The sequence below is a fragment of the Mauremys mutica genome, chromosome 9 (genome assembly GCF_020497125.1).
Source record: "Mauremys mutica isolate MM-2020 ecotype Southern chromosome 9, ASM2049712v1, whole genome shotgun sequence".
NCBI lineage: Eukaryota > Metazoa > Chordata > Testudines > Geoemydidae > Mauremys > Mauremys mutica.
Window position 1 is genome coordinate 25,484,333 of NC_059080.1, and position 15,759 is coordinate 25,500,091.

Here is a 15,759-nt window from a genome sequence, read left to right on the forward strand (position 1 = left end):
GCAATTACAGACCCACTTCAGTATGAGCTAGCTTCTGTATCAGATATTCTTACCTTGTCAGCTGTGAAAATATACGTGGGAGTTCATGTTGTAAAGAGACAAACCATACTTTATTAATCTTGAAGATTTTGGACAGAAGCATAGATATCAGAGTTTAATTTTTCCTATGTTTTATCTGTATCTTCCAGTTGATAGCTAGGCTCTTCCACAATTTTAACCAAGTTAGTGGAGTTCTTGCCCCCTCCTGTAACTGGACTTGCTATCAGTATGGGTGGCCTGTGCTGAGTTGATCTAAAGTGGGTTTCACTTACCATGGCTGAGCCAGTAGGACATAGGTGAGCAAACTACAGCCCGTGGGCCACATCCGGCCTGCAGGGCCATCCTGCCTGGCTCCTGAGCTCCTGGCCTGAGAGGCTAGCCCCCGGCCTCCCCCACTGTTCCCCATCCCTCGCAGCACAGCCTTCCCTACCTGGTCCTCCATCCAGTTTTGCAACCCCAATGTGGCCCTTGGGCCAAAAAGTTTGCCCACCCCTGCAGTAGGAGGTGTGCTGAGCTAATCTATACTGGGAATCATCTGCCCTAAGAGTGAGCCAGTAGGAGTAGTACTGAGCTGGTCTCAGCTGGAAGTTACTGTGCAGATCTTGTTAATCTACTAGAGTTCTCTGAGATTCATAAATATTAAAGCTAGGAGGGACCATTAGCGTCATTTTATCTAACCTCCTGCATAACATAGGCCATAGAATTTCATCTAATAATCCCTGGAAGGAATTTATCCTTCCCTTCTATCTAATTTAACCTCTTAACCTAGTGTCTTTTCCTATGCACGTCAGTAATAGAATTGGTACTCCTCAGTGCTGTGTTTGAGTCCTGTGCCGTTTATTTCTCAATACTCTTTCCAAGTTACAGATAAAACACTAAGTCTGTTTCTATCCACTGTGTGGTTGAGATGATTGGAATCAATGACAAATCAAAGGATTGTTTAACGTTTGGTTCCTAAATCATCTGTATTTCTTGAATATCAATATTTTATGAAGAGGAGATGCTTGGAGGAATAACTAGAATGACTGAAATGGAACTTCTGAATGCAAGTGACACTATATGCCTAAGGATGAGGAGGTTAACTTTGCACTGTGAAAAATAATTATTTAGTAACTACTGATTATTGCTTTTTTAACGTGAAAAGTATTTTACATGAATTGTTGGTTACTACATAAAACTTTGTCTCTGGGCTAGTCTGCATCAGATTATAGAGATCATCCTCCTCCAGGTATAAGGTATTATTCATGTTATATTACTTTTAATTGGATTTAAAGGCCTGTAAAGATGTCTGAATGCTAGTGCCCAGGGAGACGTACAGTAGAGAGAGAGACGCCTCTTGACAAGGTTCCAGGCTTGTCACAGAGCAGAGAAGTCACAGATGCATGATTTCTCTGTCTGTAACTTCCTGCAGGAAGGCTTAGGTGTGTTGCAGCCCGATGCAAAGGGGAGGCCCCAGGTGGAGAGAAAAGTTGGAGAGGAAGTCCACCCAGCATTCACCCTGCAGCAACAGCTCCTGTGTCAGCAGGGCTGGGCCATGCTCTATGCGTTGTAATAGGGCACATAGGGTCACAGCACTACTTTCTCAAATTTGGCTCTACTGTCTGCTTTCTTCCTCCTGTCATGATGGAGGGGCAGCAGAGCCAAACCTGAACAAATGGCACTGTGACCCATGTGCCAGTTTGCAATGTCTGGAGCAGGTAGCTGGGCCCATACCTGCAGGACACAAGAGCAACCACTGCCCGTGCCTGGGGTGAGCACAGAGGAGGCTCACTCTTTAGCCCCTCCTACCTCGGGGCCTCCTCACCTCACCGGAGTAGATTACAATTGCAGTTCTGGCATGTAGGGTGCTGCTGCAGGTGGTCATTTCCCCCTCATTTGTCTGGGCATTTTTTTATCAAATATCCCAGAGCAATCACTAAACCCATGACTTTTACTACATTTACCTGATTGCTCCATGATTTTTTTATTAAAAAAATAAATGCTATGACAAATCTGGAGCCCTAACAATGCACAAGTCAAGGGCCTATGAAGGAGCTTAATAAATTAGCAAGTGAATAACAAGTTCTTCAGAGAATAATTAGAAATGACTGCATCAGTCATCTTGAGTTTGTTAATTATTTCCAGCTAGGATCTCCATGTGTTGCTACCTAACCTTATTGTAGAAAATCAGAAAGTTCTATGGTGTAAAGAATTAGTATGGAAAACTTTTTTTTTAAACTTGTTAGGGTTTTTTAACATTACAGATGGCTTGAAATAAATGAGAATAATATTCTAATGTAAAAGGGAACTTAAATTTTTTTGTTTGAAAATGAGGTCCAAGTAATGGATGCAAAAGTCTGTATGGATTTCAAAACCCCTTTTGTGGTGATTGATTTGTGTCTTGACATTTGACATGGCATTCTCTTGAACCTTCTAATGACATAAAGGGCAGATATCATACTATGAATAGGGAGCTTGTTTTTGCCTTGGAGTTGAGACACATTGCTTTTTATTCTAAATTTTCTCATGTTAATGGCAAATATTGAAATTTCACATTTTAGACTATAGAACAAGCACAGATCAATTTTAACTTAGCAATATATACATTGGATATCATTGAGTTTAGTGTGCCAATAATACATATATTGCCAGTATTAATCCCTGTTTGAAGAGTTTACGTTTTTATTCTGTGACTTGTATACCTTGTGTGTATATATTATGATATAGCCTTTTGTTACATGATCACATACTATTTTTCAGCATTCTACACTTTGCCTCATTCAGTGAATAGGATGGATGTGGTTAGAAATGTCCCCTCAGCCAGAGCCCTCACCCCCTCCCCCACACCCCAACCCCTTGCCCCAGCCCCACACCAGAGCCCCCCCCCACGCCCCAACCCGCTACCCTAGCCCTGATCCCCCTCCCACCCTCTAAACTCCTCAGTCCCAGCCCCACCCCAGAGCCTGCACCGCCAGATGGAGCCCTCTCCCAATCCCACACCCCAACCCCTTGAGCCAGCCCGGTGAAAATGAATGAGTGAGTGACGGTTGGAAGAGCGAGCAACAGAGGGAGGGGGGATGGAGTGAGTGGAGGTGGGGCCTCAGAGAAGGAGTGGGGCTTCTGAAGAGGGGCAGGGCAGGGGGCAAGGACATTCGGTTTTATGCAAGTAGAAAGTTGGCAACCCTATTCTGGACATGTCATTAAAACCAACATTTTCACATGTTATGTTACCCTCTATGAAGGCAGATATGCCTGAGTTTCCTCATTTTACAGATAGCATAGAAAAATACTAACGTTTGTCAGCCTTTCCAGAAAGTAGTGTGGCTAAGTGGCCTACTTTTAACATCTCAGTAAGATATAAGTTTTTCCTCAGTAATAAGAGATGTAAAAGGCACATAATTACTAATATCAGATAATAGGAGAGGAGAATGTAAGAATCATGGTCTCCTGGTTCCCAGCACATTGCACCTTCCCCTAGGCCAAAGGGTATTTTGATGGAGGAAAGTAGCAGGGAGGAAAAGATGAAGCATCACTTTGCTTGTGTCCTGTCTGGAGGATCAGCTACATGTAATGTGCTGAGGAGAGATTCGGGGGCAGTCTATGCACAGTGCTGCTAATATATTATGCAATTTTAGCAGTCAGTCTGTAGCAAGTGCTATTGAAAATCACCATTTTCTGTCTGTGCTTTCCCAACATCTTCTAGCTCAGTCCAATCTGAATGGATTTACACAGAGAGAGCAAAAGGCACCTCTTTAACTCCAGGACTGTCCTGTTGCCAAAATTCAAAGTGTGTTGCAAACCACATAACTATTAGAGCTCTTAAAAAACAAACAAACTTTTTTTATAATGGAAAGTGCTAGACAACCTAAATATTGGGGTCACTACCATTCCGCATGTAATAAATATATATACTTCAGCATTTAAAATCTTCAAAGCACTGTGCAAACATGGTCTAATTAATCACATAGCACCTTTGCAATATAGAGAAATGTTATCTGCCATTTACAAATAGGGAAATAAAGTGACTTTGGCAAGCGTAATTCTGATTCATTTGACAGAACTAGCACTAAAATAATGACTCCTCATTCCTAATATCTGTTCTCTCATCACAGGCATACAGGAGTACTCTTCACATAGGAAAGTCATGTACTGTATAAGTTTGACATATGACTGACCAAGAAAACTGAGGTCCTGTAGTATCTCATTACGCTGGTTATGGGTGCATCAGAAATTCAGAGATAGCAAGTTAGCATTTTATGCTGTTCTGCTAATCAGTTTTACAGAAACTATTCTTCATGGAATTAAGAAGTTATTGATATCAAGACTTAAATCTCTGCTAAAGAGGCGGAGTTCAGTCAGTTTGGCAGTGATAATTTGTTGGTAAAGAAACCTCAACTTGATGTTCTTACTGTTCCAGCTGGCCTTGCTGAATTTCTTCCTCCCTGAAGAAAAACTGCATCTTGAAGAAGAAACTAGGCATGTCCGCCGAAATAAAAGGAGTAAAAGTAGTGAAGGGCCCGATGGTGAGTTTGTCTTTATTTCTTATGGTTGTGTTTCTCATTTTCACAGACAAGTGAAGGACAAGCAGTTTTTTCAGGTAGTGAATAGATAGTGGACTGTGTAAGTTAATAAGGGAGCTCCTGTCTCGTAGTGCCTCCCTGAACTTACTTGGCATCCAGATCATGAGTTCTGTAAATTACTGTTTCCACACTACACAGTCTAGTAAATGATATTAAAATTAATATCCTAACCAATCGTTATTTGCCTCAACTATCAGCATTTTTTATAATCACCATTGACTCAATAAGGGGATTCATCTTGTCTAACAGTGAGGCCTTTGGCTTGCTTACTGATATGATTTGTTCATATGATGCCTTTGCTCCCTGTTTCCTTAAAATCCATGTTCAATAGGTTGTTGTGCAGGCTAAACAGCTGTGAACAGCGCTACACTACAGAATGAAAATGTGTTGTAACTGGGATGCTGCATGTGGTTGTAGAATAGATGGGTCCAAGCTCCATACCGCTTAACCCCTAAATACTTAATGTTCTTTGAGTGTTTGTGCACATATATATTGTACTTCAGGTGTGCATGCACCCAGGGCACTTGAGCCAGACACTTTTGGTCATAAATTGAGGCGGCACATACATCCTGAGTGTCTTCCTGCTTCCAGCCAAGGTCAGAAAGAGGTGAGGCCACCCTAATTCCCTCTCCGTTCCTTGTCAGCTCACAGCTTGATGCCCCATAGCTTACTGTTGTTCAGCACTTATCAAAACTCTTTTATAAACTTAGTTTATATAGTAATTAGTCAGTAGTTAGATAGGGATAGGTTTTTTGATAGTGTTCCTTTTTCCCTCTCTGTTTTTGAGAGAATTCTCTCCTCTTTTTTCTGGGTTGGTATGCTAGTACTGTAGTTTTTCTTCCTTTGTTTAGGATGCCAGTGAGAAAATCCCTGGGTTTTAAAAATTGTCTGTCCTGTCAAGCAGCCATACTTGTGAACAATGGGCATACAAAGTGCTTTTTCTTTAGAAGAAGGCCACATTTCAGAGAGATTCACTGTATGTAGATCCTTCTCTAGAAGAACAAAGAAATCTAGAGAGAGCAGACTGAGACTATATCTCATGAAAAACTTCACACATCCGACCTTGTATCTGGGTCACTCCCAGAATACTAAGCACCCAGATTATGTTTCATTGAGGAGTGCTTCATAAGCCTTTGTACCTTCAGTAGCCATTCTGATTCTGAAGACCTCATCCTGTGAAAGAGGGAGAAATCCCCAGAAGTCTGCTAGAGAAAAGAGGCATCAATCACAGTCTCTAGAGCCATCATCTAAAGCCCTTAAATCATCTTGTACCTCAAGGGGAGAAAGTATTGCTCAAAGTCCAGGAGAGATGTCTTGACCAGCCATTCAGCCCATAAACATGAGGCCTGAGTACCAACTGCGAACTTACCTGAATCTGGCACTGAGCAGACTTCATCAAAGGACCTACTACCACTATCTTCTACTGCAGTGGTTCAATTTCTTCCAGTACAGATAATCCCAGTACCAGTGATTTTGATACCAGCTAGGTCAACACTGATTACTCTCTCAGCACTGAATAGCTTTCCACCCCATATTCAATACAGCCCTTCCCATTACTGACTGTATTGGTACTGGCTACACCACAATCATATATAGTAGCTAGAGATCTCAGCTGAGTTTGCATCAGTCAGGAGTACTAATACCCACTATGTACAGAGTTTACCCACAGTGCTGGTGAAGACATTCCGTTTTAGCCCATGATCCACACCCATTGGCACTTCAACTGTCCTGCCTGAAGAATATTCCTTCTGATCTTCAGAGTCAGGGAGCAGCAGGGAAGCCTTTCCCGTGGCATCATTGGGTTACAGACTTTTGCTTTCCTTGACAGCTCGTCATTCCAGAGTGGAATCTTATACTAGTAATAGATCCCTCTCTAGGGATATTACCCCTTGGGGATCCCTATGTTGGCCTTACTGGGCACATTGTGGCTATTCCTCATGCTGGTAGATCCACTTCAACAGTACAATCAAGACCTCGATCTTCTGAGCCTCAACTTACTGAAAAAGTCACTTCCACCAAACCACCACCTCCTCAGCTTTTTATCTCTAAGGCACAGGCAGAAGAGGAACTTAAAAATGAACCTCAGTGGATCCCATTCCTCATATCATTCTCTTCCCCAGATGAAGCTATTGCTCCTGAGCCTATACCATCTATGCCTAACGACTATAAGTCATTACAGGAGCTCATAAGGAGAGCAGCCTCTGCTCTGGAGCTCCTGTAGAAGTTGTCCAGGAGAACCCTCATAGGCTACTAAACATCTTGTGTACTGCAGTCCCTGGTCGAGTGGCACTGCGTATCAATGAAGACCTCTTAGATCTCAGTAGATTGTTATGGCAGGCCTAACCTCCATGCAACCCACATCTAAAAAGGCTGACCAAAGTTACGAAGTTCCAGCACAGGGTTTTGAACAATTCTTCTTTCACCTGGTGCCAGGATTATTAGTAGTGATGGCTGCAAATGAGAGGTCTAGGCAGGGACAACAGATATCTACACATAGGGACAAGGAATCCGGTGGCAGAAAAAGGAATTCTATGGTGAGCTTATAAATGAGAATCGCAAATTACTAAGCGGTTCTCTCCAAATATGACTATACTAACAAGGATTCCCTTACAGAATTTACAGACAAATTACCCACAAGCTCAGAGAGGAGTTTAAATCTTACCTTGCCAAGGGCCAGGTGAATAACCATTTCTTAAAAGCCTGAGCCAAAAAAATAAAGAAACAGCACCAGAATTTGTAAGTCTTTATCAACTCATCAGCCTGGTAAAAAGTAAAGAAATCAAGATTTGGGTCTCAAACCACAGGAGTGAAGACCCTTGGGGTTTTTAATCGTGTCTTTTGACACTATAGTAGAAACAGGTTGAATGTAATCAAAATTTGTCTCATTCATCTGACATGGTTACAGGTAATATAGTTCAGTACATCCATGCTAAAGCATTTCCCCCTGTATACCTCCCATGTTGCACAATCATGTTTGCATTGATGCATTTTTGGAAAATCTGGGCAGTTATCTCATACTCCCTCACCTGATTTGATTGTGGGCATCTTTCACATAATATAATGTAGTTTGTGTTGTGTTTTGGCATGGATATGTGAAAGGTTAGTAGGATTCGCTAACTTGGGTACAGAGAGATGAGTAATTAGAAGAAACATTCTTCAAACTGTTCCCTATCCCTGGAATAGCATAGTACTTCCTGTGCATCAGTCAACTTCACTTGTCTATTCTTCTTGCCCTCCCTCAGTCTTTATTTCAAAATATGAGAATCTATATATATAATTCATTATGCAGTGATTCACATTCTTTGTTGTAACACTTGTTCCTTCTTTCCCTACCCCTTTAGTATGTCTGTCTTCACGTTTTGAATTGGTCTGATTACAATTGTAAACTCTTCGGAGTAGGGATTGTGTTTTTTTTATAATCTCTTACAAACTCTATACAAAGCATAGTGCTATATAAATGATTATGAGTAATAATAACCTAACTACAGCTTAGCAATTGCTACAGCCTATCCCCAATAACTTCCAGAATGGTGGGGTTGTGGAAATGTGTCAGCTTTGACCCCACCTCTCTTCCTCAGTTCACCTACCAGAACTGTGGCTCACCTGAGGATTAAGGTTTTAGTCAGTATCCAAGAATAAGTCATTTTACATCAGTAGATAGCATGAATCTAACTAATGAAAACAATGTCCACTTTTCCATGACCAAAACCACAGAAAGTGGTTAGTTTTCTATGGCTAATCATAATCTTCTGACTAATTTTTGCATAGAATTCATTCTAGTGCTTTACTTTCATTGCTGTAATCCTGTTATGTATGGCCCTGATTCAGGAAGGCTCTTAAGCATTATACTTAAGTGCTTTCAGGATAGGGATGCTTTCCTGAATTGGTCCCCTATGTATGGTACTCAATGTTGCAGTTCTGCAACATTTTATGTTAAACATTTTAAAAAATTGTCTAGCTGGCAAGGATTAACAGATAATTTCTGTTGGAACTACTCAAAAAAATTTGAAACTAAAAACATATGTTCTAGAGTTTCCCAAGAATCTAAACACTGCATCAGTGTCCTAATTACAGTTAATAAGATTGTTTAAAAAAATATTGTGTGTTAATCCCAGGGGCGGCTCCAGGCCCCAGCACGCCAAGCACGTGCTTGGGGTGACAAGCCGCGGGGGGGGGCGCTCTGCCGGCTCCCATCCCTCCGCAGGCAAACCGCCGGAGGCAGCCTGCCTGCCATGCTTGGGGCGGCAAAATCCCTAGAGCCACCCTGGTTAACTCATCTTATTGGGATGTTTATATTGGTTTGGTTTAACAGCAGGCTGTAAGGAAACATGCAGGGAGAAAACAATGTCTCAAGATAAGTGACCCTGTGGTAAACACTTAAGGGTTGTTATGGGGACAAATAGGGAAGCCCAGTCTCCTGCTGAACCTGCCTTCCTTCGCAGAAGCAGTTTGGTAAAGCCCTGTGGAGGAATGAAGGAACTGTGACTGAAAAAAAGCTACTCTCTCTCTCCTTCATCTCCACCCTCCAAGAGGTAGTTGTTTACAAGCCTTTTGGGGAAACCAGACTGATACAGACACTAGCTGGGGGTGTCTGAAGAAGCTAGGCCTTGCCTAGGCTACCATCATGCGATGATAAGCCTCTGGGTAAGATGCACGTAGATTGTTGTTTTAAAATTCTTTTTCTTTAAATGCCTTGTTCTCATTAACATTGAATAATACTTCACTTTTTAAAAGGCTGTCTGTTCACTGTCTTCACCACTGGTCACAGACACCCAAAGCACTGCAGGTGCTGAACCCAGTTGCCACCTGCTTGTTAAACACAGTTGATATGTAGGCAGGGCCGGCTCCAGACCCCAGCGCGCCAAGCAGGCGCGTGGGGCGGCATTGTCGGGGCAGGGCAGCATTTGTCTCCGGCGGACCTTCCGCAGTCATGCCTGCGGGAGGTCTACCGGAGCCCCGGGACAAGCGGACCTGCCGCAGGCATGACTGCGGAGGGTCCCCTCTTCCCGCGGCTCTGCTTGAGCTCCCGCAGGCATGCCTGCGGATGCTCCACCGGAGCCGCGGGACCACGGGACCGTCCGCAGCCCCTTCTGCCCCGGCCGCGGGACCGGGGAAGGGCGGCGCGAGCGGCGCAGTACGCCGCCCTGCTTGGGGCGGCGGAATTTCTAGAGCCGCCCCTGTATGTAGGTTACTGTAGCCCAGGAAAAGATCCTGGTATAAGTGTGGGAGAATGATGTGAGATAGATATATATATATAGATATAAAATTTTTGCACTCAGACCAGGAAGGGGACAGAGGTGCAGATAATCCTGTCATCATGACACTGTGTACCTCTATTCACAGTCTATAAAATGCAGTGTTGTGAAGATAAATGTACTTCTATTTCTTAGGTGCTTGGATAGTAGTGATGGGGTCCAAGAGCAATGCATCCAATATCAGTCCCTCTTGGCACCAGTTCTTTGAGTCTTCTCCCATATATATAAATCCCAAAAGGTTGGTTCTTCTGAACATAGCAATTTCATTCTGCTCTCCAGTTTCAGATACTCTCTTAAGTACATTTTAAATATTTAAAAAATTCTTTAAAATTATAAATTGCATATTGCCAGCATTAAATTTCATACTTGAGGTCATATAATTTAACCTTTTTTAGCTCTTCTAAGTGAAATGCCAAAATTCTTAAGTAAAACATAGCTTACTCAATTTGCATAGCACCTCATTATTACAAGACATCTGAAGCTTCTTTAAAATACAAGCAATTAATGCTGGGAAGCACACACACACACACACACACACACACACACACACACACACCCTTCAGTGTAAATAATTCACATTTCAAGTATTGTTTTAATCTATTTAGGTAATTATGATCCCTATCTACCAAAACTGAGACTCAAGGGCTGCTGGCTGTGAACAGTTCTCAGAGGATGATGTCAGCTTTCTCATTGGAAAAAATTAGCAAGCCTCTATATGAAGGGAGAAAGAGGTGGAAGTGGTAGAAAAGGTTTTAAAGTAAGGGCTAGTCTACACTGGCAATGTTAAAGCGCTGCCATGGCAGCACTTTAACGTGGCTTATGTAGTCGCAGCAGAGTGCTGGGAGAGCTCTAAAAAAACCACCTCCACGAGGGGCATAGCTACCAGCGCTTTACAGGGCTGAAACTTGCTGTGCTCGGGAGGAGGGGTGTTTTTTCACACCCCCGAGCGAGAAAGTTGCAGTGCTGTAAAGTGCCAATGTAGACAAGCCCTAAAAGTCTGAGAAGTTAACGGGGGTTGTAACAGCTTACAAGCTAGAGGAGAGGATGTTTTACAAGATAGTCTACATAAAGTAGGAGAGAAATTTATAGTGGAGTAAGTCTTTAGATCCCCTAGACTTTCTCCACAAGATCTTGACCTCCCTAAAGCAGGAGTTTAGGGAAATGAATGGGAGCTAAGCTGGGTAAGGGATACCGAGTCAGTAAGGAAAGAGGAGATAAAAAGAATCAACTGTGAATATGAGAGAGGAGACCCTGGAACCAACAGAGATATGAGGGAGCAGAAGAGAGGTTTGAGGGTTGTAGAGAAGCCTGGAATGTAGAGACTATATTCTCCTTGATTCTAAACCACGATTAAATGTCTCTTTTCTTTTTATAAAAACTGTTACTGATGATATTATTGCTCTAACTCTGAAGGTCTTAAAACTGAAAATAAATTGGAATAGGGGAGAAAATACAATATCATTTAATGAGCTTCACCAACTAATTTATCATGAAACTGTATCAATAATTTCACTTTGAATTAGTAAAATTTCATCTGTTAACCAAAAGGACAAACCTATGCTTCTACCCTAGTACTGCCAGCAGGTGCTCTCTTCTCCCCTTGATAAGTGTGTAACTTGCATTGATGCTGTTTGAAAGTATGCAGAGAATTGATCCCTCCATTTGGCACCATCTTCAAGGAAAGATAAAAGTATTCAAATTATGTGCCCTATATGATTTGATGCTTGCTAAACTAGCCAAACTCTGCCTGCAATTTTGTTCTGCCCATCTATTGTTAGTTTTCCTCTTTTAGCCTGCAGGCCTCATAAATTGCCCCCCTTGCAATTTCACAGTGGAAATTGTTTCATTGTGGCCATATTCCAAGAAATAACTTAAAGTACCATGAAACCCCCAGGATTTTCTCTCCCCAAAATGCTGACAAGTATGTTTTACTTGGAACAGACTCAGTGGGTGATTCCAGCTGAATCATAGAATCATAAGACTGGAAGGGACCTGGAGAGTCGTTTAGTCCAGTCTCCTGCACTCACGGCAGGACTAAGTATTATCTGGAGCATCCCTAACAGGTGTTTGTCTAACCTGCTCTTAAAAATCTCCTAGGATGGAGGTTCCACAACCTCCCAAGGCAATTTATTCCAGTGCTTAACCACCCTGACAGGAAGTTTTTCCTAATGTCCAACCTAAACTGCCCTTGCTGCACTTTAAGCACATGGCTTCTTGTCCTATCCTCAGAGGTCAAGGAGAACAATTTTTCTCTCTCCTCCTTGTAACAACCTTTTATGTACTTGAAAACTGTTGTCATGTCCCCTCTCAGTCTTCTCTTCTTCAGGCTAAACAAACCCAATTTTTTCAATTTTCCGTTATAGATCATGTTTTCTAGACCTTTAATCATTATTGTCGCTCGTCTCTGGATTTTCTCCAGTTTGTCCACATATTTCCTGAAATGTGGCAGCCAGAATGGGGCACAATACTCCAGCTGAGACCTAATCAGAACGGAGTAGAATAGAAGAATTACTTCTGTCTTTCTTACAACCCTCCTGCTAATACATCTCAGAATGATTGCTTTTTTTTTTTTTTTTTTGGTAACTCACATTTAGCTTGTGATCCACTATAACCCCCAGATCCCTTTCTGCAGTACTGCTACCTGGGCAGTCATTTCCCATTTTGCATGTGTGCATCTGATTGTTCCCTCCTCAGTAGAGTACTTTGCATTTGTCCTTATTGAATTTCATCCTATTTACTTCAGACCATTTCTTCAGTTTGTTCAGTATTTCATCCTAGAATCTGGCATGTAATATTAATGTAATAATTTCTGGCCCTGACTGATGATATAAGCAGGCTTGCAGATTCTCAAGGCACAAGCTGCACTTGCTTTGCAGCTTGGGATCCCCACCCCCCTTCCAAGTCCTTTTCCTTAGGAGCTTCTCTTAAGTGTTCAGATGTGGAGGAGTGAAGAATAACCGATGATGTCACTCCCTGCCTTATATAGAGTTAGCATATGGTGGGAACCCTTTGTTCCAAACTTGGTTCCCAGACCAGTTTGTGGAAAAATGCAGACATCCCAAAATGGAGTCCAGTGTCGTGGCCTGGTCACATGCATACCTTGCTAAGTCAGAGCAGCCATTCCTTACAGGCTGTCTGGAGCGTTCTCAGGAAGGCTTACCAAGTGGGGGATAAGCTTCTCCTAAGGCCTGTTGTTTTTCCTAATGGTCCATTACCTTGAATAGGCCCAACTTCAGTTACGAAAATGATACATGCATACAAATAGGACAATCGTTCAACCAACCATAACTTTTCCAGTGACACCTTACATGACCCATTTTGTACAAAATACATCTCAGTTATGCCATAATCATATTATAATATTATTACTAGGATGAATATGGGGTGTAGTGTCACAATTAGTAATTTAATTAGCCTGTTTAACTGTCCAAATACTACTTTGATAGTAGCATATGTATAGAAGATAATTTTATTTTAAGAAATATCTGTTGAAAGACAGTGGATGTTCTACATTGCTATCCTCTTCTTCGCTGCTCCTAAATGAAAACCTTTAATTCTTTCACGACCCCTTCATCAACTAGCAGTCATCCATAAAGTCTACTGTACTTTGTTATAAAATGAAAGTACAAGCATTCTAAAAATGAGTTTTTCCCTGAGCTGCATGTTTCCATGTAAATTAGATAGATTACTCTGGATTTCTTTAGGGTGATATTGCAACAGGCTCTTTCATACAAAATTTTCAGAGCCACAAGTTGTAATTTGTTCTTCCAATAAGTGCTTTACAAACATTTAATGATTTCATACTCGTACCACTGAGTCATAGGTCAATATTATCCTCATTTTACAAATGGAGAAACTAAGACAGAGAAGTTAGAAGATTTGCCCAAGACCACAGAGGACATCCATGTCCAGATTCTAATAGAGCAGTTTTTAGAGTGATACAATTGTTAGACTATAAATTCTTCAAGATCGGGTCTTTATATTTGACATGTGTAACAATGAGCACATTGTTGCGGCCTAACAAATAAAATAGGTCTTCTCTCTGTCTAATTTATAAGATTAATTTTAGGCTTGTGCAAAGTATTTTGTTTTTTTAAGAGTCAGAGAAGTGTCCAATGAATCACAAAGGAAGAATGCCGTATTTTCTGTAACATTGGCTTCTGCATTAGTTTAATGAAGGGAGAGTTGTACAATACAAGGAAACCATAAAGAATATTAAATTAGTTCTCGTTTAAATAAACCGTGTTTGAAACATTTGATCTCTAAAGAATCTCTTAAAAATGAAAGAAGATAAACTACAGAAACCCAAAAGGAAAGAGATGTATTCTCTGAAGGGGTCTTTAACATTAGTGAGGAATTAATTTGTAAACATTCAAGTAAATCCACACAAGCAATAAGAAGCAAAGATACTCAGATGTGTGGAAAACAGTACTTAACTGATGCTATCATGTTCCATCCAGTCTATTATTAAACTGGATGTATTATTTATCTGTTTCCAGTAGCACCTACAAAGTGTGTTATGCCATAGAAATACAAAAGAAGATACAGTTCTTGTCCCAAAGACCTTACTCTGCTCCCAAGTCTTTGTTTCTGGCCAGGAAGTATGGGGTAGGGGTAAGAGATTACAAAAGTACAGTAAGAATCACAGAATCTTCCCTGTCCTCCTCCTAAAGTGGATATTTTTGGCTTTTAGAAAGGCTGGGATAGATGATATATAAGCTTTCATGCTGGGCTCTCTGGAAAGGAAACGTTGGAGATCAGATCCTTAAACAGATCTTCTAAAAACTGTTGCACACACAGAGCCAGATTGTGCCTAGTTCTTATATAGATATAGTGGTAAGGGGAAGCGAAGTCCTTTTCAACCCATCATTCCCATTTGTGCTGTCCACAGAAGGGCCAAGCTCAATTGTGGTCCCTTTGCTTGAGTGAGTGTGGGGCCTGTCCCTCCCCCATCCCACCCAAGCCTCAGCACCCAAAAGGGGAAGAGAGGATGGAAGCCAATGGTCCAGCTCACAAAGGGGTGTGTAGAGCACTACATGAAATAAGGTGTCCCAGCAGGTGCACATCTACTACCTGCTGGAGAACACCAGGAAGAATTAAGGGAAACAGAGGGATACTGTCAACTTGAAATTTAGTGTGTTTCAAAACATGATTTCAGTTACTTTGAATACTACACCATCTGTTCATCCCTGCTATACATTTTTGTCGTTTTTACAATCACATCTTAAAAAAGGGGTTGTCTCCCCTGTGAGTATCCTAAAGCCAATTTAGCAGGCCCCCAGAGATCCCCCAGTATAGGTGAGCCCTATATGGGCTCCTGTACTGCAAGGCCCTTTTCTTCTTCCCCCTCCCTCCTCCATGTGGCCAGCTTCCCTAGCTCTTAGAATAGCCATTTGTGACATGGGCAGCCCCGATAAGTCAGAAAAGACTTATGACTGCTGTCTAGCCCAACACAGAATAGCTCTAAAATGGAGACAGGGGAATGCAAAAGTGGTTTAAAGCCAATCATGCAAACAAGCCACTCACACTAAGTTTCCCATAGTGCTCCTTGACTGCAGTTGGGGCATATATGGTTAATATTTTTTTTCTTTGCTCAGATTTTAAAGGGTTTTTACCATTTCAGTTCTCTTCTTGAAGAAGCAGACTTATTCTGTTACTATTCAGCTTCTTAGGTTCCTATTTATTTCCACATTATTATATGCTCTATACTATAGTAATCTTCTTACTATTCACTCCACTTGCCAGTTAATTTTGTTTTCATCCACAGATTCCCCCTCCCCTTTTTGTCTCCTTTTTGTTTTGGTATGTCTATTCTTTTGTAGTACCGCTGTAGCTCCCAGATTAACAAATCATTCTGGGACTGGTAATTAGCAACAGTTGTGCTTTAAAAAAAAAACACACACACA

At 41.6% G+C, this 15,759-nt stretch overlaps 1 protein-coding gene across 5 annotated transcripts in view; it reads left to right on the forward strand.

Annotated features, from left to right (window-relative positions):
- Positions 1 to 15,759, forward strand: part of EDA (ectodysplasin A) — a 215,302-nt gene that overhangs the window by 148,084 nt on the left and 51,459 nt on the right. For all 5 annotated transcript variants that reach the window (XM_045029917.1, XM_045029913.1, XM_045029914.1 and 2 more), the window contains one exon: positions 4,436 to 4,541. In XM_045029917.1, coding sequence (XP_044885852.1) covers positions 4,436 to 4,541 — 106 coding nt within the window. The remainder of the gene's footprint in view (positions 1 to 4,435; positions 4,542 to 15,759) is intronic.